General features: G+C 39.9%; 1 protein-coding gene across 2 annotated transcripts in view; it reads left to right on the plus strand.

Moving 5' to 3' along the window:
* Positions 1-26,840, plus strand: part of AKAP12 (A-kinase anchoring protein 12) — a 141,593-nt gene that overhangs the window by 105,738 nt on the left and 9,015 nt on the right. Inside the window, exons 1-2 of one of the 2 annotated variants that reach the window (XM_032782456.2) lie at positions 2,705-2,956; positions 20,396-26,633. In XM_032782456.2, the coding sequence (XP_032638347.1) occupies positions 2,932-2,956; positions 20,396-26,625 (6,255 nt within the window). In that variant the 5' untranslated portion in view covers positions 2,705-2,931 and the 3' untranslated portion in view covers positions 26,626-26,633. Of the gene's footprint in view, positions 1-2,704; positions 2,957-20,395; positions 26,634-26,840 lie in introns of those variants that run through there. The other variant, XM_032782455.2, reaches the window with a different exon arrangement.

Raw genomic sequence — 26,840 nt, forward strand, 5'->3', positions numbered from 1 at the left:
TTTCATTGTAAACCCAGACACAGTAACTAATCAGATGAACTCCACAGCTTGTCCCTGATTACTTTTGAGAGAATAGATCAAAGTGGACTATCTCTAAATTGAGTTCTTTGACAGTCAGCCATGCTCTGTTTCCATGACTTTACAAACATAAAAACAAATTAAACAAGCTTTTAATCATTTTCATAAGGGCTACTTTACTACTATGTTTTTTTTCCCATTGTCTATCTACTAGTACATATTCTCTCCTCTTTACTCCGCCTCTTCCTCCTGTATAAAAGAGCAGTTATCAGCAAATCCCATCAACTGCCTTGCATTCCTTTAATTATTGAATGGATTGTAAAGAATGCAAAGTTGCTGAGAGTTTGCCTTACTCCATGATGAAGCACTAAGTAATTGTGGGATTCATATTTTGCTTTCAAATACAGCAGCTATCCGTTTCACATGGATCTATGTTGTATTTGTTTCCTTCATTTTATAACTATCTTCCAAAGACGGCAAGAACTTGATGTTTCTATCTGGAGTTTACTTTAAATGGATAGGTTCATCTTGAGGATGGGTAATCCCTATACCTCACATTAAGGTAATGTTTCCCTCCATAAACTTCAAGGTATGTCTTAAAAATTAAAACTGAAATATGATGTAATGAAATCAGAGATCATGTAACTGTTCAGGCATTGGAGCTCATGGTTCTAGAAGCAAAACATTTCTAAAGGCCTGTTTTTTTGTAGATACTAAGCACCAGCAACTTTAATTTATTTCATTTGGGGTTGTGGATGCACAGAAAGTGTGAAAACCAAGCATTTAAAAATATGAAATTTATGACACTAAAATGCATGATGAACAGACTGGAATTTCCTCTCAGAACCAAAACTGGAGACCAAATTGGTCAGCCTTTTCCTTGCTGGAAACTGGCAGCATGAAGATTGTATTTGAGCAGTTTGGCTTATAAATTCTACAAATTCCCTTATAATTTCTACTCTTCCGCTTGTGCTAGTGGTGTTCCATTATTTGGACCTAACTAAGCTCCTACTGAAGTCAAGAGAAATAGGATTGGGCCTAGTTGGTAATAAAATCTGTATTAAAGGGGAGAACAAACATAATCCAAAAATGTCTAGAAAATTGCTCTTTGGAAGGGAGGAAGAGGAGTGGGGTTATGAAAGGTAGTGAAATGAAATAAAGAAAACCCCACACAAAGTGAAAACTATTGCTACTAATGGCACCATCTGAAAAACAGCTGCAGAGCCAACTATTGGGAAGCTAGTTTCTCAAGTAAACTACGTTTCTGAAATCTTGATCATCAGCATGCCTGCCCTCTCTGGATGATGTAAAGGGTTCTCTGTGTGGCCTGGGGCATATGTAAAAGGAGGGGTGGAAGCAGGGCCCTAGTAATACCTCTCAAATGTCCCTCATTTGCTCTAAAGTTCCCTACATTCCACACAAATTTGATGTCCCCTTTTATTGTTGGAAATTATTTAAAACAAGAAATAAAGAACCATGAAACTGAGGTTATAGGAAGAAGAAGGTTCTTTAGCGTAGATGAATGAATCCCACAGGTGTTACAAGGTTTCTGCTGGATTGTTTTTTTCTGTCCTTTATTTTTGGATCTTTTTTGCACATGGAGTTTACATTTAGGTCTTGGCACCTTGAGATGTATGGGCTCCAGGCTGTAGTAATTTTTCTTATTGCCCCACGTATCTTCAGGATTTACCATGGCCAGCTGGGAGTTTCTGGAAGTGGGGGCATAGAGGGTAGGTTGTAATTAAGGGTAGAGGGTGTTTGATGCTGGGGGTTAGAGCTACTGTGGCAATAGAGGGCCTCTGCATGGATGGCTCTGGCTTCTCATGGATCACCAGGAGCCATATAGATCCCAGGAAAATCATCAGATTTGGGGTGCAACTACCCTTCTTGACAGGATAATTTGGGGTAAATTTTACATTTTGTATAGAGATTTCCAAGTAAAAAGTCTCCTCTGTGCCTTTTAACCACATGGGAGGGGAGAAAACAGCTTCACAGATACTAGCAATACAAAACTATTTTTCTAATATACTTAACAGTAAGATGCACTTGGCTTTTAAACAGGAATTGAGAGGTAGGGGGAGATATCAGAGACTGTTTTTGTATTCAAGATACTTGAGAGAGGTTTTTTAAAATATATTTCTTTGGCTAAGAAAATGGGTAACAGACTTTATAGCAAATCTGTAGTAGATGTGTCTGTCTAGCAGTCTTTTTCCCAGTACCTAGGCATGCAGGTTGTAGTGAGGAAACCAGCCTGAAAGTGGAGGAAGTGTTTTGGGTTTTTTTTTCTCCTTTGCACCATTTTTCATTAAATTGAGAAGTCATTCTTAAGTAACCCAATTCAAAATAGTATCCACGTTTTAAACACTGCCTTGATATTTGGGCTGGAGAGAGAGGACTAGAGGAAGCACAATGTGTAGCAGACTTCTGCAATTCCCTAACACTTGTTTTTTTAAAAAAGTGTTCTCTGACATAAAGATTTAAAAGTAGTAAAATACTGGGAACAAAGTAGTTAAGGTGTATTTCAGCAGCCTTTATTTAAACAATTCCCAGGTCTCCACATGAGGGGCTGGGCTGCTTGCCAACAGGAATTGGACTGGCCAAGGGGAGGAAGGGGTTTTCCTTAAAATGAACCACATGGTCTGCCCACCCGAGTCAGTTTCTTCTAGTCCTAAGGAGAACAGCTGAGAATCGAATGGACCACAGAGGCCTGTCGATCACGTAAGAGGGGCTGCTGCAACGCGACTTCAGTTTGCTTTCCTTACAGGCAGTGGAGAAAGGATTCCGTGTGCTCTTGTTAGTGCAAGAGGCTGTTTTGCTGTGTCACTCTTGATTACACTGAGTCTCCACAGGACAGAAGTAAGGGAGCATCATACTCTGGGGAGAAAATTTATTGTCATCAGAGTTGTTTTAAAAATGCTGGGGACCGTAACGATTACAGGTAGGACGAAGTGGTGTTGCTAAGCTGTACGTGTTGACTATATTGATTATTGGCTTTCTTTGTGGTTTGTGGCATCCAGGTGATTTTATGCTGCGATTATTATTTTTTACTACCTACAGGGCTGACTCAGAGTCTAGGGTGTGTGGCAGAGTGTCCTGTGCACACAGGAGTGGCTCCTTTAACTTTCACAAACATTGTTTTATTTCTTAAAACTTTAACGGTAGCGTGCGGGGCGGGGGCGCTGAAGGGGGACACACTTTAAAGAAGTTGATTTAAACATTTTATCCGAATAAGAACCATTGCCAAGTTTAGAGTATATATGTTAGAATTTCTTGTCACTTTTAATAGGACATGTGATATAGAATTTGTAATACAAGAACAACTGATAGCTCCTGGGTTTCAGAGAAATAACGACTTATTATGTTGGAGTAGCAGAAAATAAAGTAGCAGCTGAATTAAAGGATAAGTGCAAAAGAAAAACTAGCCATGACTGCCTTGATTCTGTTGATAAGTATGAATCAACAGATAATATAATACAAAATTATCCTTCAGACTCAAATTAGGTAAATGGAATTGAAACAGATGTATGGAAGGGGGATATAATTTAGACCCTCCAAAACATTCATGTATCTTTGTTGCTTGATAGTGTTTAATTTAAAATGGCAAAATAAAAATTGCTGTTTGAGAGTAGCTTACAAAAAAGAAACCTACATTAATCTCTCTATAAATTTGAGTTCAATCACTAGAAGTTTTCCTTGTGTATGTAGATTAGTATTTCATAGTAGCCTTCAAGGTTTCTTAGAAGGCATTCTAATGTACTTCTTGCAGCCTTGAACTCTTAAGATTTAATGAACTTGTTAAAACTTTGTTTTACATTGAACTTTATTATGAACTTTTTGTTATATCAGCTATTTTCCCATACATCAGTTAAGTGCAGTATAAGGATTTTTAAAATATAAACTCTCTTTTAAAAACTCCATAATTTCATTTTTTTTTAACTTCTGGAGGTCAAATGATCACCATTCACCTCACTTTGTTAAATTTTAAAAAGGACATTCCTTGTTCGATTGTTTGTCTTTATGACAGTAATAGCTATTGAAAATAAAGTGTTTGACTAAGAGTAGTGTGAAGAATGGAACTGTCTGTCACTCCTTATCCGTTAAACAATTTGTATTTTAAACTACATCTTAAAGAGATCAACATTTTTGTGGGTGTGTCAGGAAAATCCTACAAATTGTTTGTTTGGCTTTAAATTAAAAACTCTGGGTTTTTTTGAAAACACCTCTTCAGAGTTGTTTGTACAGATAGTCCCTTCTTGTGAAAATTAAAGTGATGAGTTTAGCCAGAGTATGAACTAAACAAAATCTTATTACTTCCTGTAGATTGCTTGCTTGCTGTCTCTATTAATTTTGCTGTCAGCTGATTATAAACATTTCTTTAGTAATCAGTTCAGCTTCATTTTTCCTATCTTAACTGTTGGAACAACTATTCATTCACCCTCATGGCATTTACTTGAGCTAGTAAATGGACATGACAAATACCTGAGTCCTGGCTTTTCATGTTTGCATTTCTACTGAGAATAAAACCTCCAAAAGTCTAGCTGTGGGAGAATTTGAGCCTGGGGGAGGATGGTATGTGGTCTGTAACAGCTGGCGAGGTTGGGGAAAAGAAGGGGGGTTCTGTGGCCCAAGCTTTACTTGGCGCTGTTGTTTACAATGGGGTTTTCATTAAACTAGATGCTTAATGAGCTTATTGCATGCTGAGTCTATCCTCAAGGGCTCTTTTCTTTTATTGCTAATAATTAAAGGTTAATTTATGTATTATTTATTTCTGAGGAAACCTTTTTATAGGGTCACAAGAATGATGAAAGAAAGAAAAAGATAATGAACTACCAAACTGACTTGGGTGAATTATAGAATGCTTGTATTTGAACGACATTTTGCAAGCATTTGAACTTGCTCATAGGACCAATTACCAGCTGAACATAGAGGTCTACACTTTTTTTTTTTTTTTTTGATAAGCAGGAATATGTGAGCTAAAATTAGTGTAAATCTCTTGTGCAGTTTGCAAGTAATGCAAAAATTTATCCTTCATTGAGATGTCCTGAGAAGGACAACTTTCAATCTGGTTCTCATTGTGAATTGGCATTATTCATTGTTAAATTTTGGAAAATCCTGATTTTACATTTATAACAACACTCTGAGTAAATACTGTGATATATAACTTTAATTCTTGTTTGTCCCTAATGCATCAGGTATTTGTTCAAATATCTGAGTAGTATTACAACTATGTCATATTGAGGAAACTAAGATTTTTTTTTTTATTTTATTTTAAATACCTCTGAACATGAGGAGAGTAGCCAAGCTTAAACCCAGATGTCATAATTATTTGTAGCATGTTGGTTTGGTTAACCTGCATAGTAGCTGGGCTGACGTGAAAGCAGAATGGTTGAGAAATTCATTTAGCAAAGAATCTCTAAATACAGTAAGTAACTGAAAAATTGTTAGTGAACTTAAAGAGCATCAAAGCAACTTAAATACGTGTTTTAGAAATATATAGATAAAAATACAAATGCTTGATTTTTAAAAATGGTAAAATATAGTACCCCCTTGGCAGGAATTTCATAAGTCAGACCTCAGTCTGGAGCAAACTTTTACAGCCATATCATAAATGTCTGAAAATAAGTTTATGATGGAAGGCAGTACCATAACATTAGTAATGCTTGTGCTTTCTTTTAAGTTAGTTACATATAAGTTTAATTACCTTCTTCAGGACCATGCTTGTGCTTTTTCACAGAGAAACAAAATGCATGAAAAATGATAATTGACTTATGACCCCCATTATTTCCTTTATGTAAATTTAAAAAAAAAAAAAAGGTGTGCGATTACAACATTCAGCTGCTTGACTACCAATTTGCTAAACACTACTAGGAGCATCAAAGGTGGAGTTAACAGTGAATTTGTATTTAAATCTCTGAAATAAATCGCTGGAAAGGTCATGGATTACAAGTATTCATTGTGAAATCCAGTGTGTAAATCTCCTTTAAATGCTAATTACTGCTATCTAAAAAGCAACCCTCCCCACAATTAGGCATAAGTAAATCTGGGCTCAAAAATAGATGAGTGGATAGAATGGTGAAGGATGTAGTATAGACTTTAAAAGGCAGTATTTGTAATTTGAGGTGTAGATGTAAATATAGCCATGGGAAGGTCAACAAGGAGAGAAAAGACTTGCAAAATGCCTTGTCAAGAATCAGCAGTCCTGCAGACTGCAGTACATTAAGCTCTTCAGTTTAAAATTTAATGTAGCTCTTGAAAAAGTCCTATCTAAAATGTTTCCTTAAGTTATTTTTATTAGTAAGGCTAACTGATCATCTGATTTTATTATTAAAAGCTATGCCCTCAAATCTGAGGAAAAAAAACCAACAACCAACAGCTGGGGTTATAAAACAGTTTTTAATTCTAATTTTCCGTAATGAAAATTGAAATCCATAGCTTGTCTTTTGCTTACTAGAAAAAGTCAGATTGACTAATATCTCCAAATAGCTATCCTGTCATAAACAAATCTTTGCAAAGTAAACATCTTTTTAACATGGTAGACTCTCAGGAGTTATTGCTTTTACCAACACTTATAAACTTTAGACTCCTTTCATAATTTCTTTTCATGCTTCTATTAATAATAAAAGCTAAACAAGTCCAACAAATACATGTAAATAATAAAAGGCATGAATTAAACTATCAGAAGGAAGGAAATCTGTCCATCCAAATTCATTCTTAAAATTGCCCTGTTGTGTCTGGCTGTTGTGTGAGTGTCAGAACAGTGGGTGGTTTTTACATGTCAAATATGTTGCAACTCTAGACACAATGGAGGCAAAATACTGTTAATTCCTTTATATCTTGGGTTTAAGCCAGAGACTTTCTTTTACACTCATGTAACCCCAGTAATCACAATATATGACCAAGAGTAGAATTTGGCCCTTACTATTTAAACATTTTAATAAGCTAAGACCAAAAAGCCCTTTTTTGGAGTCTTTCAATGACTAGTGGAGTTTGGAAGAGGGGTGTTGGGTGTGCATGACATATATCTGATGGATTTAGAATGTGGGGAATTTATGGAAAAAATCCAGGGCTATGCTACAAATCCTAGAGGGGGAAAACTCAACCAGCTCCAGATGTTGACATGGTTGACTGCAAGAACATGAAATGCTGCAGATTTAACTGTTGCAGCCTTAGACTTTTTTTTTTTCTCTCTTCCAAATACTAGAAATGGAATACATTCTAACCCCTAAAGGGAAGAGAGATGGTAGGAGGAGTTAAGAAAAGCTGCCAACTTAATAGAAGATAAATGCAAAAAAGGCTATTAATCCTCTGTGTTGCTCATTGGATTTTAATGATAGGAAATGACTGAAATATGTATTAAAATCTTAATGTTGTATCAATACTTCAGCAGCAACATATAACTGAAAATAAATTCTTATCCCCTGGACTCCTAGCTACCATAAAAGTTTGTAAAATCAAGCATCCTTGCTCCTTAAAGCCCACATAAAATACTACTGTGCCCTTGTAGTTTTATTAGAGTACAGACTAAACCATTCAATTGGGTTGATTTAGGCATGAGAGCAGTAAAGAGCGAAACCATTCTGGGTAAGTACTGAGCTGATGCATTGTGTGAGATGACCCATGTTCTTATGGCCCATGTTCTTGTCACTCCAGCAGCATACATTGTACATGTGTGGCATGTGGGGTGTTTGAGGTAAAGATAGTTTCAGCCCTCATCCTAAATATTTGACTTCCATCTTTAGCTGCTGCTGCTGCTACTACTATTTTGTTTTAAAGGAATTTGAATGTACACTTTTTGTACTCATTTTTTTTTCTAACTTTCATTTAATGAAGTATTGAAATGAGGGATAGGTATTTAATCCAAATGGCCTTGAAAGCTCTAATTATTATAAAATTACTTTAGCACTTTTGAAAAGCTTATTACACAGCCCACAAACTACATTTAGAAATTTTATTCATAAATTCTTACTACATGTCTGTAGCTTTCATAATAAGTATACAACTCTATTTTTATCTTTCAAGCATTTTACAGACATTAATTAATGGATTCTTTTTCTTTGCATGGTATGAAGGATAGTATTAAAAATTAGAAGTAAAAACACTTTGTAAGTGATTACCATATATATAAAGCAATGTCTTTATGAACAGCAGTCCTGCATCTGTCAGACTCAGCACTTGATCTTTAAAACAGAAAAAGCAACTGATTCTGTTTAAGTTTCTTGTTAAACTGTGTATTTGGGTTTTAAGAATACTAAAAAGGAACCCAAATTGGTAAACTTGCATATATTTTCTGTACCTCTAGTTTTTCAAAACTAAAGAACCAATTTAACCCTTTGAGACAATAGTTAATTCTTAGGGTCCAACACTTAGCAAGGGTTAACGAGAGCTGTTAGAAGGCCTTGTGGGGGCCTTGTGGAGGGACAATTTCTAATTTCTAGGAGGCTGATCTAGGTCAAGATTCTTGCCTAGAATATACTATACTTGTTCCTGCTGCCCTTCCTGCCTCTGGCACCTCCAGTTCCAATCTGCATTCCCAACATGCTCTCAGTCCTTTACTGATTCCTCCTTCGATCTGCAAATCATCAGGGAAGGCAGGGTTTCAGTCTGAGAAAGAGCAAGCATGTTGCTTCAAGCACTGCAGATTGGGGAGGCTGATGGAGAGAGCATGATGCTTTCCAACCTCTTTGGGCACACTGTCACAGGAATAAAAGACCTGTGGCACGACCACGGCAGGCCCAGGTCAGCTGAGTTAGGCATACAGGGATCAGGCTGCTAGGCTAAAAACTGCTGTATAAATGTTTGGGCTCAGGCTAGCTCAAGCTCCAGCTGCAGAAGAGTCCCAGAGCTCAGATGCCAGTCCAAGGCAGTATACATTTACCGAGCAATTCTCTTCCCTCTCCCCTTCTCCCCCCCAGCCCCACAACCTGAAATCCATGAACTTAGTCAGTTGACTAAGGGCCAGCTAGGTTTGCCAAAGGTCTGGTTTTCCACCAGAATGCCTGGTCAAAAAGGGACCCGGGCAGCTCCCTGCCTGCCCTGATTCTACGCAGCTCCCTGGAAGCGGCTGGCATGTCTCTGAAACCCCTAGGCACAGTGGTGATCAGAGAGGCTCCCTGTGCTGCCCCCACCCCAAGCACCAGCTCTGCAGCTCCTATTGGCTGGAAACGGTGGCCGTGGAAGCGGTGCCTGCAGGTGTGGGCAGCACAAACCACAAAGACCCACCTGGCCGTGCCTCCACCTAGGTGCTGGACATTCTGTCTGCTTCTGGGGGCAGGGTGGAGCCAGGGCAAGCAGGGAGCCTGCCTTAGCCCCATTCTGCCACTGGCTGGGAGCCATCTGAAGTAAGTGCCACCCAGCCAGAACCTGCACCCCAACCCTCTGCCCTAGGTCTGAACCCTCTGCTGCACCCAAACTCCCCCACAGACCCTGCACGCCAACACCCTGCCCTGGGTCGGAACCATCTCCCGCACCCAAACTCCCATCCAGAGCCTGCACCCCCTGCTGCCCCAGCCCTGAGCCCACTTCCGCACTGCAGACCCCTTGGCCCCAGCCTGGAACCCCCTCCTGCATCCCAAATGCCTCATCCCCAGAGTCCATACCCCCACCCGAGTCCTTGCCCCCTTCAGCACTCCAAACGTCTTGGCCTCACCCCGAGCCCCCTCCTGAACCGCTCACTCCAAACTCCTTGTCCCCGTCCCCAGCCCAGAGCCCACACCACAAGCCAGAACCCTTGCCCTGCACCCTAACCCCCTGCCCCAGCCCAGTTATAGTGAGTAAGGGTGAGGAAGAGCAAGCGACAGAAGGAGGGGAGCTTCAGAGAAGGTTGAGGGCAAGGGTGTTTGGTTTTGTGCAATTAGAAAGTTTGCAACCCTACGGCCAGCTGTGGGGTTCTTATCCCTGTGTAGACACATACTTTGGGCCTTGTCTACACTACAAAACATTACCAGAACATGGTTGTGAAGAATTAAGTTAGCTGACGCCATGCTGCATATAACTTAGTGGTCATTGTGGACCAGGACAAATCATATTCAGCTTCATATTAGCTGACTTGGTTCTTCAGAACCATGTTCAAGTGTTTTAAAACTTTGCAGTGTAAACAAGGGCTTGGAGGGTAAGTAGGCACTTTTGGAGGTGATTAGAGGATACAGCTAAGTTAGAGAAGGCTGAAAGGTCTTATTAGGAAGAGGGAGGAAGAGCAGGAGGGGAAGGACCAGTCCGCTCCCTCATTTGCTGCTTGCCACCTGAAATTGAGGTTTTTATAATGGAAACACTGTTAGATCTTAAACTATAGCAATATTAAATGACTTCTGTTGTCACAGGTTGTTTTCCCCTCATTTTACTAATCATTTTTCAAATATCTGATACATGCCTCGTATTTGAAGAGCCCAACCCTTTTCCCTTTGGGAAATTCCACTCATACTTTGACAAGCTTCCCGTTAAACTGTATAGTTTTGTGGAAATGACTTAATTGAAGTATGCTTTCTAGGGCAAAGAATGAATGAAAGAGATTTTTCGTAGATTGTTTTGGTTTCTTTCTTGTTTCCTCTCAGCACGTGAATGGAATGGCTTTAATTTTTAAGAGTTAAAAACCCAGAAAAATCAATAAATCACTTATTCTCAATATTCATTTTTCACTGGGGGCTAGAGAGACAGTGAGTTACCTGTGTCTGGTAAAGTTAATTGCACTCAGACCATTGCTAAGCCCTTCCTACCTAGGATTCTCAGATAAATATTTTTGCTCGTGGAATGCACTGAAGTCTACAAAAGACATACATTCCCAAAGGGAGAGTAATCCCAGATTCTTTTAGAAGTGTTTTACCCCAATTCCTGCCCTTGCAAATTACTCAGTTTGAACTTTTAATGACTTAAAATCTCCTTGGGGGCAAGGATGTTACTGGATGTTAGACTTTGAGTTTGATAAGGTTGGATAGTCCTGAGTGTTTGCAATTAAAAGGAAGATTTTTTACTTGTCAGATAAATACAATTACAATTAGAGATTCCAATTGTTGAATAAGCAGTTGTCACTGGGCTATTAAATGTGGGTATGAATACTACCTTTTTCTCCCTAGTTCATTACTTGGGATCATGTAGATGTATTTTTAGGTTTGTTTGTTTTTGTATTCCAATTATATCCACAATGCACTGTCAATGCACAAAGATGTAGTCTCTTCCAGAGGGAATTAGAAGCTTATGTCACTTTTGAAAATGTGACTTAGGCAGTTTTGAAAATTTTACCCTTTGTGCCTTGTGGCAGAATTACTGCATTTATCCAAATGTCTGGTGAAGAGCACTATTTGTCCCGAAGTTGTGGCCATTTGACTTTAATCTATTTTTCTTTGTGTATTCTTAGCATTCCAGTCAGATCTACAGAGCAAAGGAATGCACATTCTCATCCTTTCTTAATTTCACCTCTTACACAATATCAGGGGTCTGGTAGAATAATTGACTTCAAGTCTCATTGGTTTAAATGGAGCCAGGATTTCACTCTTAATGTCCTCTTGTATACATGTTATCTGTCATTTCAGATTCATTGCTCAAGGATCTTTCCCCACACCCCAAAGAAACAAACAAAGCCTAAGTATATTAACTTAAGGCTAATGTAATTTGGCAAACCATTAATGATACTTAAATCTTGATATTACCTATTTTTGTATACCATGAACTTCAAGAGAGGCAAATGTGTGCCTAATAAACTATAGTGATAGCTGTAAAAATGTTGCTGTACTGCCATCTGCTGTTCTTTTCAACAACGTGGTAATTGTCTGGTGTTTCAATTCTGCAGTCTGAGGGAAAGGACCTACCTGTCATGAAGCGTGCTGGCAAAGTTTTTAATGTGGAAATGTGTATTTTGATACTTAGCTACTTTAAACTGTGGCATTTTTGTATGCACGCATAATTACTTTGCTGCTTCTTTGGCAGGGAGGAGCTCAAATGTTAAGGTAGGAAGTGGCAGCTGAAAAATTACCAGCAGCCATTTTCATTCCTTTTGGAGATACTTTTTCTCCAAAAAAAAAAAAATGTTCTTGATTTCCTGCAGATTTGTCTTCCACTCACAGATGGAAGAGCGGATACATTCAGTTATTTGGCATCTTTTCAATAACTGCAGGGAATTCCAGCTATTTTCCTTTAAATGTCAAGAATAATCAAACTGTGGACAAATATAAGCTCAGGTTTGATGGATATTAACTGTCACGCTGTCTGGAGTTGGCTGACAACTGAGTGTCCAAATCCCTCTGGCATTGTTTTCACTATGGATTGATTCATTGGGACTCTGAAACAACCTTGGGCAAAAGCTTGGGATGTGGCCCTCGGGGCCAAAAGTTTGCCCATCCCTGCTCTAGATGCATCCAAAGCAGGACCAGCGCCACCTACTTGTCATCATTCAAGGTGGGCGGAGGTAAGTGAGAGTCTGCCTCTGCTGGGAGGGAGAGCAGGTTTAGGTGGCTTTGGCCTAACAGGTTCAGCTCTAGGGAGGCATAACCCTCTATCTGTTGTGGCCTCTTCTTCTAACATAGGTTCTTGGCCTATGGTCCTGTCTCAAATTTATGGGTGGGGAGAGCAAGGGAAAGGAGAGAGATGCAAATAGGTAGTGCAGTGGTCACAAGAAGGCAGATTGTCTAAACTCTTTAAGTATTTGTTTGGAAGGGGTTTTTTGTCTAGTTTTTTAAGAAAACTAGAATTTGCATTGATTTAATGTAAGAAATAAGAATGGCCATACTGGGTCAGACCGATGGTCTGTCTGGCTCAGTATTCTGTCTTCCGACAATGGCCAGTGCCAGATGCTTCAGTGGGAGTGCCAGGGCTGAGCCTTGGCATCTCTAGGCGTGGCAGTTCATAGCCCCAGCACCTAATTGCTTGAGCCTGGCACCTCTTTCATTACAAATTAAGCTCTGGGTGACCCTTTTGTTTTACTGAATATTGCAAAACTTGCATATAAGTATAGGATTCTCTCTGTCTTTGTCAATGCATGGGAGTTCATGCAGGTATGTAATTCCTGTAAGTGCTAATGCGAACACAAGTGTAATCCCTTCCTCCACTGATGTAATTTTCTCAAAGGTCTATTATGCCTTCCATTGGTCATAGAAACGTCATCTCAGAATAAAATTTCTTGGCTTTCAAATCTAGCGCAGCTTGGTGGTGACCAAAAGCTGCTGCCATTTGATGGCTGTTTGACAGCCTATGTGAAATGAGTGTGGTCTCATCTTACTTCTAGAGAACAGACTTCTATATGACTGCAATTACTGTAACGTTTGGTGCTATTTGGCTCCTTGGCTGGCAACATCAAGAAGAATTTAATGGATGGAAGTGCTAAATAAACCTCTCACTCTGGGAAGTGGTTCCTGCATGTGTGGGTTAATAGCACAGTAATAAGGCTAGCTTGCATTGCTATTGGTCATGCTTATTGTGCCTGACCTGTGAATAAATAAAGGACTTCCAGGGATGTCAAGTTATCACCTGTCACCAGCACTGAATTCCCAAAACAAGGTGTTGGGGAGGGGGAAATCCTCCCCCCGCCCCCAGTCTCCTCTGCTCTCAATGTCAGATTTGTTATATAATCCAAACGTATTCATCTAAATACACAAGATATCTAATATTAACTAAACAATATTCTGACAAATATGGTAGAATTACATGATCTTAATAAAGGATATTAAGTAATTTCTAGAGCAAGTCACTGTACTTCCCAAAGTTAATATATTGGAAGCTGCACAACTTGGAATCACCAAGCTAGTTAGCAAGGTAAGGTGCTGCACTGCAGATGAGTAAATTTGGTAGTTTCTGAAAGTCCGTGCATGTATCAAACAGTTTATTCTGGGGCTGGCTGGAGATTGAAGACATGCATTGAGGGACTGGTAGCCATTGATTTATCACTTTACTACAGGTTTTTCTGCTTAGGAAACTAGTTTAATGTAATACAAAACAAAACTGCTGACACAGTTGTGGATGATACAGTTGTTAGATTCTAGATCAGGGATCGGCAACCTTTGGCATGTGACCCACCAGGGTAAGCTCCCTGGTGGGCTGGGCCGGTTTGTTTACCTGCCGTGCCACGGTGGCTGTGGTTCACCACTCCAGGCCAATGGGGGCTGTGGGAAGCGGCACGCCGGAGGGATGTGCTGGCCACCACTTCCCGCATCCCCCATTGGCCTGGGACAGCGAGCTGCGGCTAGTGGGAGCTGCGATACGCCAAACCTGCAGACACAGCAGGTAAATAAACTGGCCACCCTGGTGGGCCACATGCCAACAGTTGCCAATCCCTGTTCTAGATTATGAAGAGAGGGTTTTTTATATTGTGGCTTTCATGTTTTTATTTTGAAAAACAAGTTTCTTTCTTCCTCAATAAAACCAATATATTTGCAGATATTCTGCTTCCAGCCTAGCTGACATTAAATTTGTGAGTCTGAGATTAGCAATAGTGTTCCCTGACTAGGACAGTGTATTTAATAGTGCAACTTGGCAGAGATAGCTGCAATATTTTAGTAATGTTTAGGACCTATATATATCAAGTTGATCGGTAGAAACTAATGAGATTGCCGTACAGTAAATTGATAAATGTTGTGGTTATAACATTCAACTGATCAGATATCTGTGAATTTAGTATAGTAGAGATTTAAAATTGGTAATTTAAGGATAAAACTGATTTCTAAAACACTAGATCTGTTGTTTAAGATAGTAAGAAGGAGCATGTGGTAGTGGTCTAGTGAAAACTCATTACTGTTATAGTCCAACTTCCATCAGATAAAATCTTCATCTACTTAGGCCAGTTCTGCAGTATAAATGTGCATCTTTATAACTACGTTGCTCAGGGGTGTGAAAAATCCACACCCTTGAGCAATGCAGTTATACTGACCTAATCCCAGCTGTAGACAGCTACTGTGTCGACTCCTGTCAGTAGTCAATATAGCTACCACCTCTTGTAGAGGTGGATTAACTCTGCAGAGGGGAGAATAGTAGCATCTTCACTGAAGCACTACAGTGGTGCAGCAGTACTGCCGCAGAATTGTCAGTGTAGACCGGCCCATAGAATACTACTACTTAGACTAGAAGAAACACCACCATAAAACAGTCCAAACAACTTCTTCCCCTTCCCATTTAGACAAAGGCTTGAAAAATCCATTTGCCTCTTGGACACTGAGGATGTGAGTAAGGAGGCCTTAATGGTGTGGTGGTGGTGGTTTTTTTAAATGTAAGTTTAGTTGTGAAATGAGCATGGAATTTGCTACTGTCTATACTAAAATATCTTCTTCTTGTTGTTATCCAGGCATCCTTCCCTCCTAGTCATTGGTTTGTTTCACCTCACTGTGATGTCTCACCTTTTAGATAATAAACTGTTTTGGGGCAAGGACTGTCAATCACTACAAATCTGTTCAGTGCCTAGCACAATGGACCCAGACCTGACTTGGACCTTGAGGTGCTACTGTGATATACATAAATTATTAATAAAATATCAATTACTACAAAAAAAATAAACTCCACTGTGACTCCTATTTGCCCCTCACTTAGTCACATCATCATACCAGGGAAGGGAGCGGTAGAGTAATGGTGTGCTTCCCCCACCTTCTGGTCACTTTCATACAAGCCAGGAGAGGCTAGGGAGGGGAAGGGACAGAAATTTTTTCACAGGAGCTAAGCAGAAATGGATTTTCAAGTTTTACAAGATTTTTTTTTTACCCAAATGCAGATCTGGTTCAGGGAAAATAGTCTAATAGAAATACCAGCCCGTTTCACTTCCCAATAGCAGTGTGCTGGCTGCCTCACATCTGTAGCCCCTGGATCTTGCAGTATAACTTGTCCCTTCCATTGTACTTTAATTTAGGATCTACCTCTAATTAATAGAGAGAGTTCTCAGAGTAGTAGGTGTCAGGATTTGAAAAATTTACCATTCTAACGATCTTCAGCATTACTCTGGATCAGGAGTGATCTAACCAGTTTTTGTTCCATTTGACACCAGTGCAGCATCATGCTTACCTCAAGAAAATTATTTAGAATTGGGGATTGATGTGTGGTTTTTTTGGTCAGGGATGACAAACTTCTAATAACTTGTATCAACACTTTTTTTTTCTTTCACCCTGTTGCAGCAGCAGGAGTATGGAGTTGATGGTATAGAAGTGGGGAGAGGAAGTAGGTATTGTTGGGATGATAGCTGGGAGGAGCTGGCTAAAAGGGGTACATGCTACTGACCATGTGTCCAGGGTTTCAAGATAGTCCCAGCTCTTCTGCTATATCTCCAAGCTTGAGAGAGATCTGGGACAATCATGAGACTTACCAGTCTCGACTCTCTGACAGTAGTGAGATGAGCCAGAACTACCCCTCCTACCAAGTCCAGCAAACTGAAATTTGCTGTAAAGGTGGAGAAGTTAAGCTATCTTCAGAATTTGAGTTTAATTTAGTTTTTGAAGTTGAGGAGGTGATTGGAAAAGAGAATGTTTTCAAAGGTGGAAAATAAAAGCAAAATGGGGGTGATGGTTACAGCTCTGAAGGGGAGATTTAGGATGGGAAAAGAGAAACTTGGAGTCACTTGCAGCCTCAGTGGGTGGGAAGGAGAGCAGAGTCACTACTACCTTCCCTGTCTCCAGTTGAAGCACTGGTCTAATTGCATCTCTCATTTTGCTCCTTGGCATGCTTACAGCTTCAGGGTCATATTAAGACATGCTGAGTAAGAGAAATTCCTGCTTCCTACCTAGAATATCTGCCTTACCCCACTAGGTTGATTTCTTTGCATACTTCTCTAAATCATTGCTTGAACTCAATCTCCTAGTAAGAATCTAGGGTCAATCTGACCCTTCTGAGTAAAGCTGGGAGTGCTCTGACTGTCCTGTCCATTAAATATTTAAATGTTGCTATGGTGGCTTTGATGGATTTTGGGGAGTGGAATTTTTGCAACTTATGCCAATGCGGTCATATTTTTTTTCAAAAATTTGAAGCCAGCATCTAGTGTCCAACACCTTGAATAATCATTTTCCCGCATGCAAAATACTAACTCAAACAGCATGATTCTGTTTTATACCCACTTTACACTAGTATAAATGACTATACGAGGCCCATTTTTTTTTCTAGTTAATCTCCACAAAATAACTTCTGGAAGTTTGAGTTTCCAGGAGTCAGGAATCTATTCACGTAACTTACCTTCAGAGATCAAGCAGTATAGATAAGTAATTTTCTTAGTTTCAGTGGTTAGTTGTGATGCGATAACTCAGCTTACCTTCTCCAGGGTCAGATTTTGTCATTTAGCATTCATATATCTCTTTTATTTTATTCCTTTCATGTTATTTTAAGAAATTAGTGAATATGGGTGTGAAAACCATGGCAGACTACAAGCAAATAAAACATCTCTCTCAACATACTATAAAAATAAAGAATGTCATTTGTATAACTACCACTTCTAGGCAGTAAACAGTTTTAGAATTCCAGCTGGAAAAATTCCCAGTAATCAAATGCTGGAAGCAGTGACTATCCTAAGAGTGATTATTGTAATTTACTTTAAATCTTCTCTAAAGGTTAAGAACTTTCTTCATGTCCCTGACACTGTCCCAAATCTCATGACAAGCAGCCTTCAGTTTTGGTCTCCCTAATAGTAGAGCTTTATACTTGAGTCACCAGATTAGCTGTGATTTAACACTTAAATATTTGACTTAATTAGTATGTTCTTCTAGGATTATGGGTTCGTATGGTGCTTTTTATTTTTCACTTTAGTCTATAGTTTCTGTATACCACAGAGGTAATATAAGGCTCTTATTGCCTGGTTTGGATGTTTTTCCTGTAGTCTTTGGTTGCCAACCCTCCAGGATTGTCCTGGAGTCTCCAGGACTAATGATTTAATACTTAATTAAAGATTATGTTGTGATGAAACCACCAGGAATACTTCCAACCAAAACTGGCAACCCTACTGTAGTCATGAAATAAGTTTAAAACAAAAATGTATAGTTGATTCAGAAAATAAAATGTGAACTTCTTCCAAAAAGAGAATTCCTTGTAACTATTTCTATATTTGCTTTAATTTTTCTTTGCCAGTGACTTTTATATAGTTGTGTGCTCACATAATTACAACATTTGATTCTCTTATTGTCTCTTACTTAGTATTTTCATTTTCATCTCGTGAGAGTTATTACAGAACTACCTTAATAAATACCAGTAATATCAACATGCTACTACTAATATGAAATATTCTGAGCTAGTTCACTTTTTAAAAATACCTTCAAAATTCATTGATCCTTCTTGAATATGAGCGCCGAGGCCCTCCCTCAGGGTTAAACTGTTGGAAGTTTCATAGATTCATTATTTGAGTGGGTTTTATACAATATAACCCCGATCCTACAATTGGATGCAGACAGGTACACCTTTGTGACACTCCTGCCCCAGTGAAGCCAGTTGCCCTTCACAGGTGCAAGGATCTATAGTCTCTATTTGCTTGGAGGACCAGGGTTGAAATTTGTTGTTTGCAACTTACTCTGTGTAACTGCGTTTCTTCAAAGCAAAATAGTTATAAGTTAGTATTGTCTGCATTTAGCAACAGCAGGGTCAGCACAAGGTCTATATTGATTTATATGGAATTCAATAATTTTAACTGTCATAAGTTAGTCGTTGTGAGTGGAACTCAATGCATTCCTGCATTCATTTCTTCTGTGTGCATTTTGGAGTCTCTGAGCTTTTCCTTTTACTTACATTCCAAATCCCTCCTCCTCCCCCTTTCCCCCCCAATGCCATTTCATTTTATTTTTCCTCCTAAGTGCATTTGGCCATTAGGGTAACTAACATAATCTTATGCTCTAAACATTAGAGTGCATACAGCATTTAAGTTCACAATTGCTGTCTCTCTTGGGTTGTTGCTAACCGTCCTGGCAATATACTAATAAGGACACAGTCATTGGCACATTTTGCCAAAACAACTATAATGTACTATACAAATCAAGAACCCTGGGACTCATCCAGAAAGACTACAGTGCCTATTAGAATTCTGATTAGTTTATGCCTTACATAGAGTACAAACTGTCTCCACCTACAGGCCAAATGATCTTAGCAGGAAACCTGTAATGAGATTTGCCCCCTTTGACGATCTGTAGGAAAGCAGGAAGGGGGGGCTCAGACTGACATGCACAGAAGCAGGTGTCGGCATGTGGTGAAGAAAGGTTCATTGTAAGTAGAAACTAACCTAAAAAGTTTGAATCTTACTTTTTTTTTTTTTTTTTAATTATAAGGCTTTGGAAAATCTCTTGTGGAGGGAGAAAAAAGAAACATCTTCTAGTCTGTATTTTTATTTAGAGCTAAATTGTGATTTGTTTGGCAGTGCAGGGGAGTAAGAAGAGGTTGGAAGACACTGCATTCTGTTGCATTCTACCATACCTGCACAGGGAGGGAGATGGAATGACTAGTTTCCTTGGGGCTTGTACTCCCACTCCTGCGCATGGACCTGAGAGTGGTAGGGAACAGGAAGATCCTGGTCGATCCTCCACCCAATACTATAACCAGCACCACTGCACCAGAAGACATGCATTACAGATGGCGTGTACTTGTTCTCTTTTCCTTCCCTCCCCACACTATTGTATTTTTTAAATCAGATGTCCTCTGCCTTCACTGGGGCACTGCTCTAGTGGGGGCAAAAGCCACTAGAGCAGCACCCAGGGAGCAGCTAAGCAGAGATAAAGCTGCTAGGATCTGAGATTAAAACTGGGTTCTTGCCTTCTCATGCATCATCACCAGCTTTGATTCTGCAAGCCAAACTGTATTCTTTTTACACTTCTGCAACCTCACTGATTTGATGACCTGTTGCACTAGTGAGTAGATAAGATCTAGCCGTCAAAACATTTCAGTACTGGCAATGTGTGGAAAAGGAAAGAACCCAGTTTGATTTTAAGATCTCAGGGTGAATTTGCAGGATTGGTGCTTTCATTCTTGATGCTATGCTCTACTCCTAACTGGGAATGAGGTTGAGCATCTGCTTCAGAAAAAATTACTAATGTCATATGTATCTCCTAAGTAGAGGCATTACTGAAGTGAACAGCTGTTACACACAAAATCTGAGAATTGAAGTTTGTTTTATACTCTTGAACTTCAGTTGCCCAGAAAGAATGAGAGTGAGCCTAGAATGTTCTGAATTAGCCTTCTGTCAAGCAACAAGACCAATCCAGATATGATTTTCTTCACCTCTTACAGATGAGGGGGAAACTAAGGGTTTATCTGCAGCTATTATAAACCTAATCAGAAGACCTAAGAGGTGCCACCATACTACTGGAACTCATATTTTACAAGATCATCTTAAAATGTAAATTCATATTTGCATTAAAAGTTGAAGTATGTATTATCTTTTAAGCGATTTTAATACATATTTTAGTGAATTAAGATGGTAAATCTAATTTGTTTCTATCTGATTTTTACTTTACAGTTGGACAAAGAGACCCTGCGAATGTGATTGTAAAAGAAGAGCTAGCTGAAAATATGGAAGCCATTCCACCAGAATCAACTGATAAGGATGGTGTTGAAGACAGACAGAAAGATGTTCAAGAAGCTAATGAACAGTTGCCATCAGAAGAAGAAAAAGTAGAAGAGCTAGAACAGCCCAGTGAATCTCAGTCTAATGATGTTGGATTTAAAAAGGTTTTTAAATTTGTTGGTTTCAAGTTTACTGTTAAAAAAGATAAGACTGAAAAGTCTGAACCTGTTCAGCTACTGACTGTAAAAAAAGAAGCAGAAGTGGCAGCAAATGGAGCTGGAGATCATAAAGAAGTCAAGTTAGAAATGGTGGAGGAAGCAACAGAAAGTGAGGTGACCCACCCTGCAGAAAAGATTGAAGAAGAACCAAAGAATGAGGAGTGGAAAGATGAATCTCTTCCTGAAAAGGTAGCAGAAAACCCAAGTGAGGAAGAGGCAGAAGGAAAAAAAGAACCTAGCAAGTCACCAGAGTCTCCAACAAATGGATTAGTTAATGAAACCGCATCACCACTAAGAAAATTCTTTACTCAGGGTTGGGCTGGGTTTAGGAAAAAGACAAGTTTTAGGAAGCCTAAAGAGGATGAGCAGCAGATTCCTGAGAAAGAAAAGGAAGAGCAAGAAAGGGACGTGGCAGAGATCCCAGTGGAAGCACGTGAGAAGGAGAAAACTGAGAAAGAAAAGGAAGAGCAAGAAAGGGAAGTGACAGAGATCCAAGTAGAAGCAGGTTTGAAGGAGGAAGTTGTTGTTCCTTCTGAACAGTCACTTCCACAAGAGACCATTGAAAGTGTAAACAAGGAATCTGAAGTGTCCTTTGAAGAAAAAGTAGACCTATCCCCTGAAGAAAAAACAAAACCAGTGAAAGAATGTAAAATATCCTTAGAAGAAAAAACTGAAATACACTTTGAAGAGAAATCTGAACTACCAGCTCCCACAACCATGGAAATATTTGGTGAAAAATTAGAAAAATCTAAAGAGGAATCTGAACCTATAGCTCCAATGACAACAGAAGTCTTTGGTAAAAAAATTGAGAAACCTGAACCAAAAGCTCCACTGGCAACTGAAATCTTTGATGAAAAGTTAGAGGAAGAAGTTCATGTTAGCACTACAGAGGCAGAAGAGGTTAAAACAAATGAGAGAGAACAGATGCCCTCTTCAGCTTCTGAACAATCGGTTGAAGGAGATGGTGAGCTACAAAGTATTCAACCCACTGAGGAACAACTAAAGGCCAAAGGAACAGTATGCATAGTAGTAGACGACCACATCAAGCGAACAGAACAAAGCCCTGAAGATGCAGCTGCATGTAAGTCTCCAGAAGGCATCACCACTGAGGTTGAACTATTGTCATTACAAGAAAGAGCCAGAGTGCAAGGCAGCCCCCTAAAGAAACTTTTTACAGGAACTGGCTTAAAGAAGCTTTCTGGAAAGAAGCATAAAGGAAAGAGAGAAGAAACTAAGCCAGGGGAACAAGTAGAACAAATTCAACATTTAGCTGATTCCCCAGAAAGTCCAGAAGAACAAAAGGCAGAGAGCTCTGCCTCTTCACCTGAAGAATCAACAGAGCCTCCTTCTGTGGAGAGAGCCATAGATGCAACACAGGTCACTGAAACTGAAGAAGGAGTAATCTCAGATGTAGAGAAGAAAAGAGAGTGTGTAACTCCTTGGGCATCGTTTAAAAAGATGGTGACTCCCAAGAAACGTGTCAGAAGGCTTTCTGAAAGTGACAAAGAAGAAGAAATTGATAAGGCAAAGAGTGCTACCTTGTCTTCTACTGAAAGTGCAGTCTCTGAAAATCAGGAAGAAACTAAAGTAAATGGTGAGGAGCAGAAGCTAGAAAAAAGCACAGAAGAGCCAAAACGAAAGGTTGATACTTCTGTATCATGGGAAGCCTTAATTTGTGTAGGATCCTCTAAGAAAAGAGCTAGGAAATCCTCCTCTTCTGATGAGGAAGTAGGACAGAGGCTTGCTCAAGAAGGCCAAAAAATAGACGAAGTTGGCCAAAGCAAAGAAACGGCACCAGACGTGATCCTAACTAGTTCCCAAGAAAGTGATCAAGGACAAGGAAGTTCCTCACCAGAACAAGCTGGAAGTCCATCTGAAGGAGAGGGTGTTTCAACTTGGGAATCATTTAAAAGATTAGTCACTCCAAGAAGAAAATCCAAAACCAAAATGGAAGAGAGAACTGAAGAATCTGTGTTAGTTTCCAGCATCGAACATTCTACTTCAGATATTGAACCTGGAAAAGAAGAAACATGGGTTTCATTAAAAAAATTAATACCTGGTCGTCGGAAGAAAAAGTCAGACGGGAAGCCAGAACAAGTTTGTGTTGAGGAAGCTGGAGAAGAGATGAGAGAAACCAATGAAGAAGACTCTGATGTTCCAGCTGTTGTTCCTTTATCTGAGTATGAAGCAGCTGAACAAGAGAAAATTGAGGCCCAACAAGCAACACAAGCTGAGGCAATAAGGGAAGAAACTTTAGATGAAAAGAGAGCTGAAAAATTAGAAGATACCTTAATTATTGAGCAGTTTAATGAAGGACTGGTTCATGCAGTTACTGTGACTGTTGTAGAGGGGGAGAGAGCAGTTACCAGTATTGAAGAAAGGTCACCATCATGGATATCCGCTACTGTGACAGAGTCCACTGAACAGGAAAAAGATGATGAACAAACTGAGCAGATATTTGAAACTGAAGTTGTTGTAGAAAAGACATTGGTGGTTTCTAAAACTTTGCCAGAGTTGAGAAAGGACATAGGTGATGATACTATAGTAAGTGAGCTGGAGTTAACATCAGAAGCATTGACAGCATTGGAAGAGGCAACAGAAGTTTCCTGTGGTGAAGAAGCAACAGAAGTGTCCCTTGCAGAGGAGACAACTGAGATGGTTTCTGCAGTGTCACAGTTAACTGAATCCCCAGATACTACAGAAGAAGTTACACCTGTTCAGGAGGTAGAAGGGACTGAGCAAAATTTAAAAGAATTAAACAAACAAACACAAGAAATTCTTGAGGAAGTTGTAGAAAGAGTGAAGCTATCAGATGAAGTACAGATGATTAGTGAAAGAACTGTGACTGGAGTCATAATTCAGTCAGTGCAGAAAATTGGATCTGAAATGAAAGATGAAGCTACAGTCATATGCAAAGAAACTGTGTTGGCTGAACAGTCCTTAAAGAGAGAAGAACCTGAAGAGGCTGACATTCAGCACATGGAAAGTGCAGGAAGTGTTCGAGGCAGAAATGAAGCTGATGGAAGTGCTCTACAGGAAGTGTCAGAGATGAGTGAAAAGTGTGCAGTGATGAAGGAACACACAGAAGAAGCTAAAAGTCTGGATAGATTGGCAGATGAAAGTCAATGGCAAGAAACTGAACAAGTGTTTATAGAAAGACATGAAGAAATGTCTGAAGTAGAAAGGATTCTAGAGAGAGGTAAATTGAAAGATGAGGAATTTTACAGTAGTGTCACAATAACTACCAAAGCAGAGCATGAGTATGTTACAGTAGTAAAACAACAAGAAATTTCAACTGAAGAGGCCAAAATGAATTTACAAGTAGTAATTCCAGGTGAAATCACAGATGAAGGTGCTCCAGAAGTGGATGGATCTGAAAGTGAAACACATGAAGCAAAGCTTGAGATGTCCCAGGAATTTAAGCGAGTGGTGGACATGGTGCCTAACTTAGAATCAAAATGCATGAAAGTAACTGTAACAGAAGCCCCTTTGCAGAGTGAGGCAGAAGATGCCATGCTCTCTTCAGAATCAAAACGTACAGAAGCAACTGCAGCTCAGTCCCCCGTACAGAGTCAGGGGACTGACATCTCAGTGCAGAGTAAAAGGGAACATGCCAGGGAGGCCTTAGAACCAAAATGCACAGAAGCACTTGTAGATGAGGCCCCTGTGCAGAGTGGGATAACTGAGGTTCCTGTGAAGAATGAGGTGGAAGATGCTATGCTCATCTTAGACTCAGAATGCACTGAAGCAGTTGCAACTGAAGCTCCAGTGCAGAGTGATGTAACTGAGGCCTCTGTGCAAAGTGAGGGGCAAGATGCTATGCTTACCTTGGAATCTAAGGGCACTGAGGCCACTGTGCAGAGTGAGGTGGAAGGAATTGCTACTGAGGGGGTGATGCAGAGTGAGGTAACTGAGGCTCCTGTGAAGAAAGAGGTGGAAGGTGCTGTGCTTATCTTAGAAGCAGAATGCACTGAAACAGTTTCATCTGAGGCTCCAGCGCAGAGTGATGTGACTGAGGCCGCTGTGCAAAATGGGGTGGAAGATGCTGTGCATATTGTAGAAAAAGAATGCACAGAAGCACTTGCAACTGAGGCTCCCATGCAAAGTGAGGTGCAAAATGCCTTGCTTCTCTTGGAATCCGAATGCACAGAAGCAATTGCTCCTGAGGCCACTGTGCAGAGTAAGGTAACTGAGGAGGCTACAGTGCAGAATGATGTGGACAATTCCATGCTTACCTTAGAATCAACATGCACAGAAATCACTGCGGTAGAGACCACCGTGAAGAATGAGGGAACTGAGATCCCTATGCAGAGTGAGATGGAAAATGCCCTGCTTTCCTTAGAATCAAAATGCACAGAGATAATTGTAACTGGGGATGCAATGCAGAGTGGGGTAACTGAGGCACTTGTGAAAACAGCGGTAGAAGATGCTGTGCTTACCTTGGAATCAGAACACACTGAAGCAGTGGCAGCTGAGGCTCCCATGCAGAATGATGTAGAAGATGCGCCAGCTAACCTAGAATCAGAATACCCAGGGGCAGTTGTAAATGGAGCCCCTCTACAGAGCGACATATGTCCTAAAGAACTGCCTGTGTGTGGAAAGGGAGACGAAGAGGAGCCTATGGAAGCCAAACAAACAGTTCTACTGACTGCAACAAGTTCAAATGACAATCAGCGAGAGGAAACCAAGTTTGAGCTAATGACGGAAGTGGAAAAAGATTTGTTTGAATCTGGAAAATTGGAACTTGCAAGCGGTGATAAACTTTATTCAACTCCAGTGCAGCAAGAGATTTTAGCTGTGCAGCTAGAAGATACTGGCTCACCCATTCCTAGTATTGAAAGCTCTGAGGCTCAAAAAGCATCTGTGCCTGTAACAGCTGCAGCAATTGAAGAACAAATCATTGCAGAAACTGTAACATCTACAGAAACCTCAGCTGAAACTTTAGAGCCTTTAGCAGCAGTGCCTGCAAAACTATTTCCTGAACTAGTCCAAGATATTACCATTGCTCATTCAGGATTTGAGGCTGCAGACAGGAGGGGTGAAGAAACTGCAACAGTGTCAGTATCAGAGATGACCGCTGCAATGGTGGATGGAATGATTGAGAAAGCAACAAGCTGTACACAACCTGATTTGGTCCAAAAAGATTACGTGGATGACAAAACCCAGGGGAAGGAGCAACGGAAGCCAGAGTGTAGGGAAAAAGCTGGGGAAAAACTAGTTTCTCAACATACAGAAAGCCCATCTGTAACCCACACAGAATTCGAAAAAGATATTGTTCAGCCTGTCACTATAGAATCTGAGAGTACGAAAATTGTATTGAAGATAATTCAGACTGCCGTTGACAAATTTGAAAGAACAGAAGAGCCAGCTGCTGTGTGCATGGCATCTGAATCGCAGCAGCAGATTAAATCAACAGATGGAAATCAAAAAGATATAAATATATCTGAAGTTCAGGAAAGTGTGCAGGCTCATCAGCAGCTTCTTGTAAAAGGTGAAAAGACAATAGAGGGTAAAGAACAAGAGTTCCAGCAACCAAGTACAGTCAATCACACTATTTTAACACAGTCTACAGAGAAACGAGCTGCTCTAGAACAAACAGAAGATGTGCCCTTAATTTCTGATATGTCAAAAGAGGTTGAAATTCAGGATTCAGGAAAGATTGTAGCTGTCCCTGAAGATGTTTCAAGTGAAAGTTTAGCAGCTCAAAACTCAGTGATAGATACGAGTGTTTCAGAAGATTTATCCAAAGAGACAAGAACGGACCAACTAAAGCTAAAGGAAAAAGAAGCAGGGCAGACTGTGGCCACCCAAGAGAAATATATGGTTCAGCAAACACATATAGAAAGGAAGGAAGACGAACATAGCCAACCAGTGGAAGACATGAAGAGACACACAGAGGAAGATGTAAAAGAATATGCATCTTGTGGGAGTCCACAATCAAAGTCAGAGCTCACCAAATCTTGAGGCCCAATGTAAGTAGCATTTTCATTACTTATTTTTTGATAGGATTATTCAGAATCTTTTCATTGTTGTTGATTTGATACTATGTAGTGCCTTTTGCATGCATCAAAGATCTCCTCAGATTGCAAACAGGGGCCAAAACTTTCAAATTATTTTGCCTAACTTGAGACAACTAGACCCATATTGATTGAAACTATAGTAAAGAACAGAATTACCAG

The sequence above is a fragment of the Chelonoidis abingdonii genome, chromosome 3, assembly GCF_003597395.2.
Source record: "Chelonoidis abingdonii isolate Lonesome George chromosome 3, CheloAbing_2.0, whole genome shotgun sequence".
Lineage (NCBI taxonomy): Eukaryota > Metazoa > Chordata > Testudines > Testudinidae > Chelonoidis > Chelonoidis abingdonii.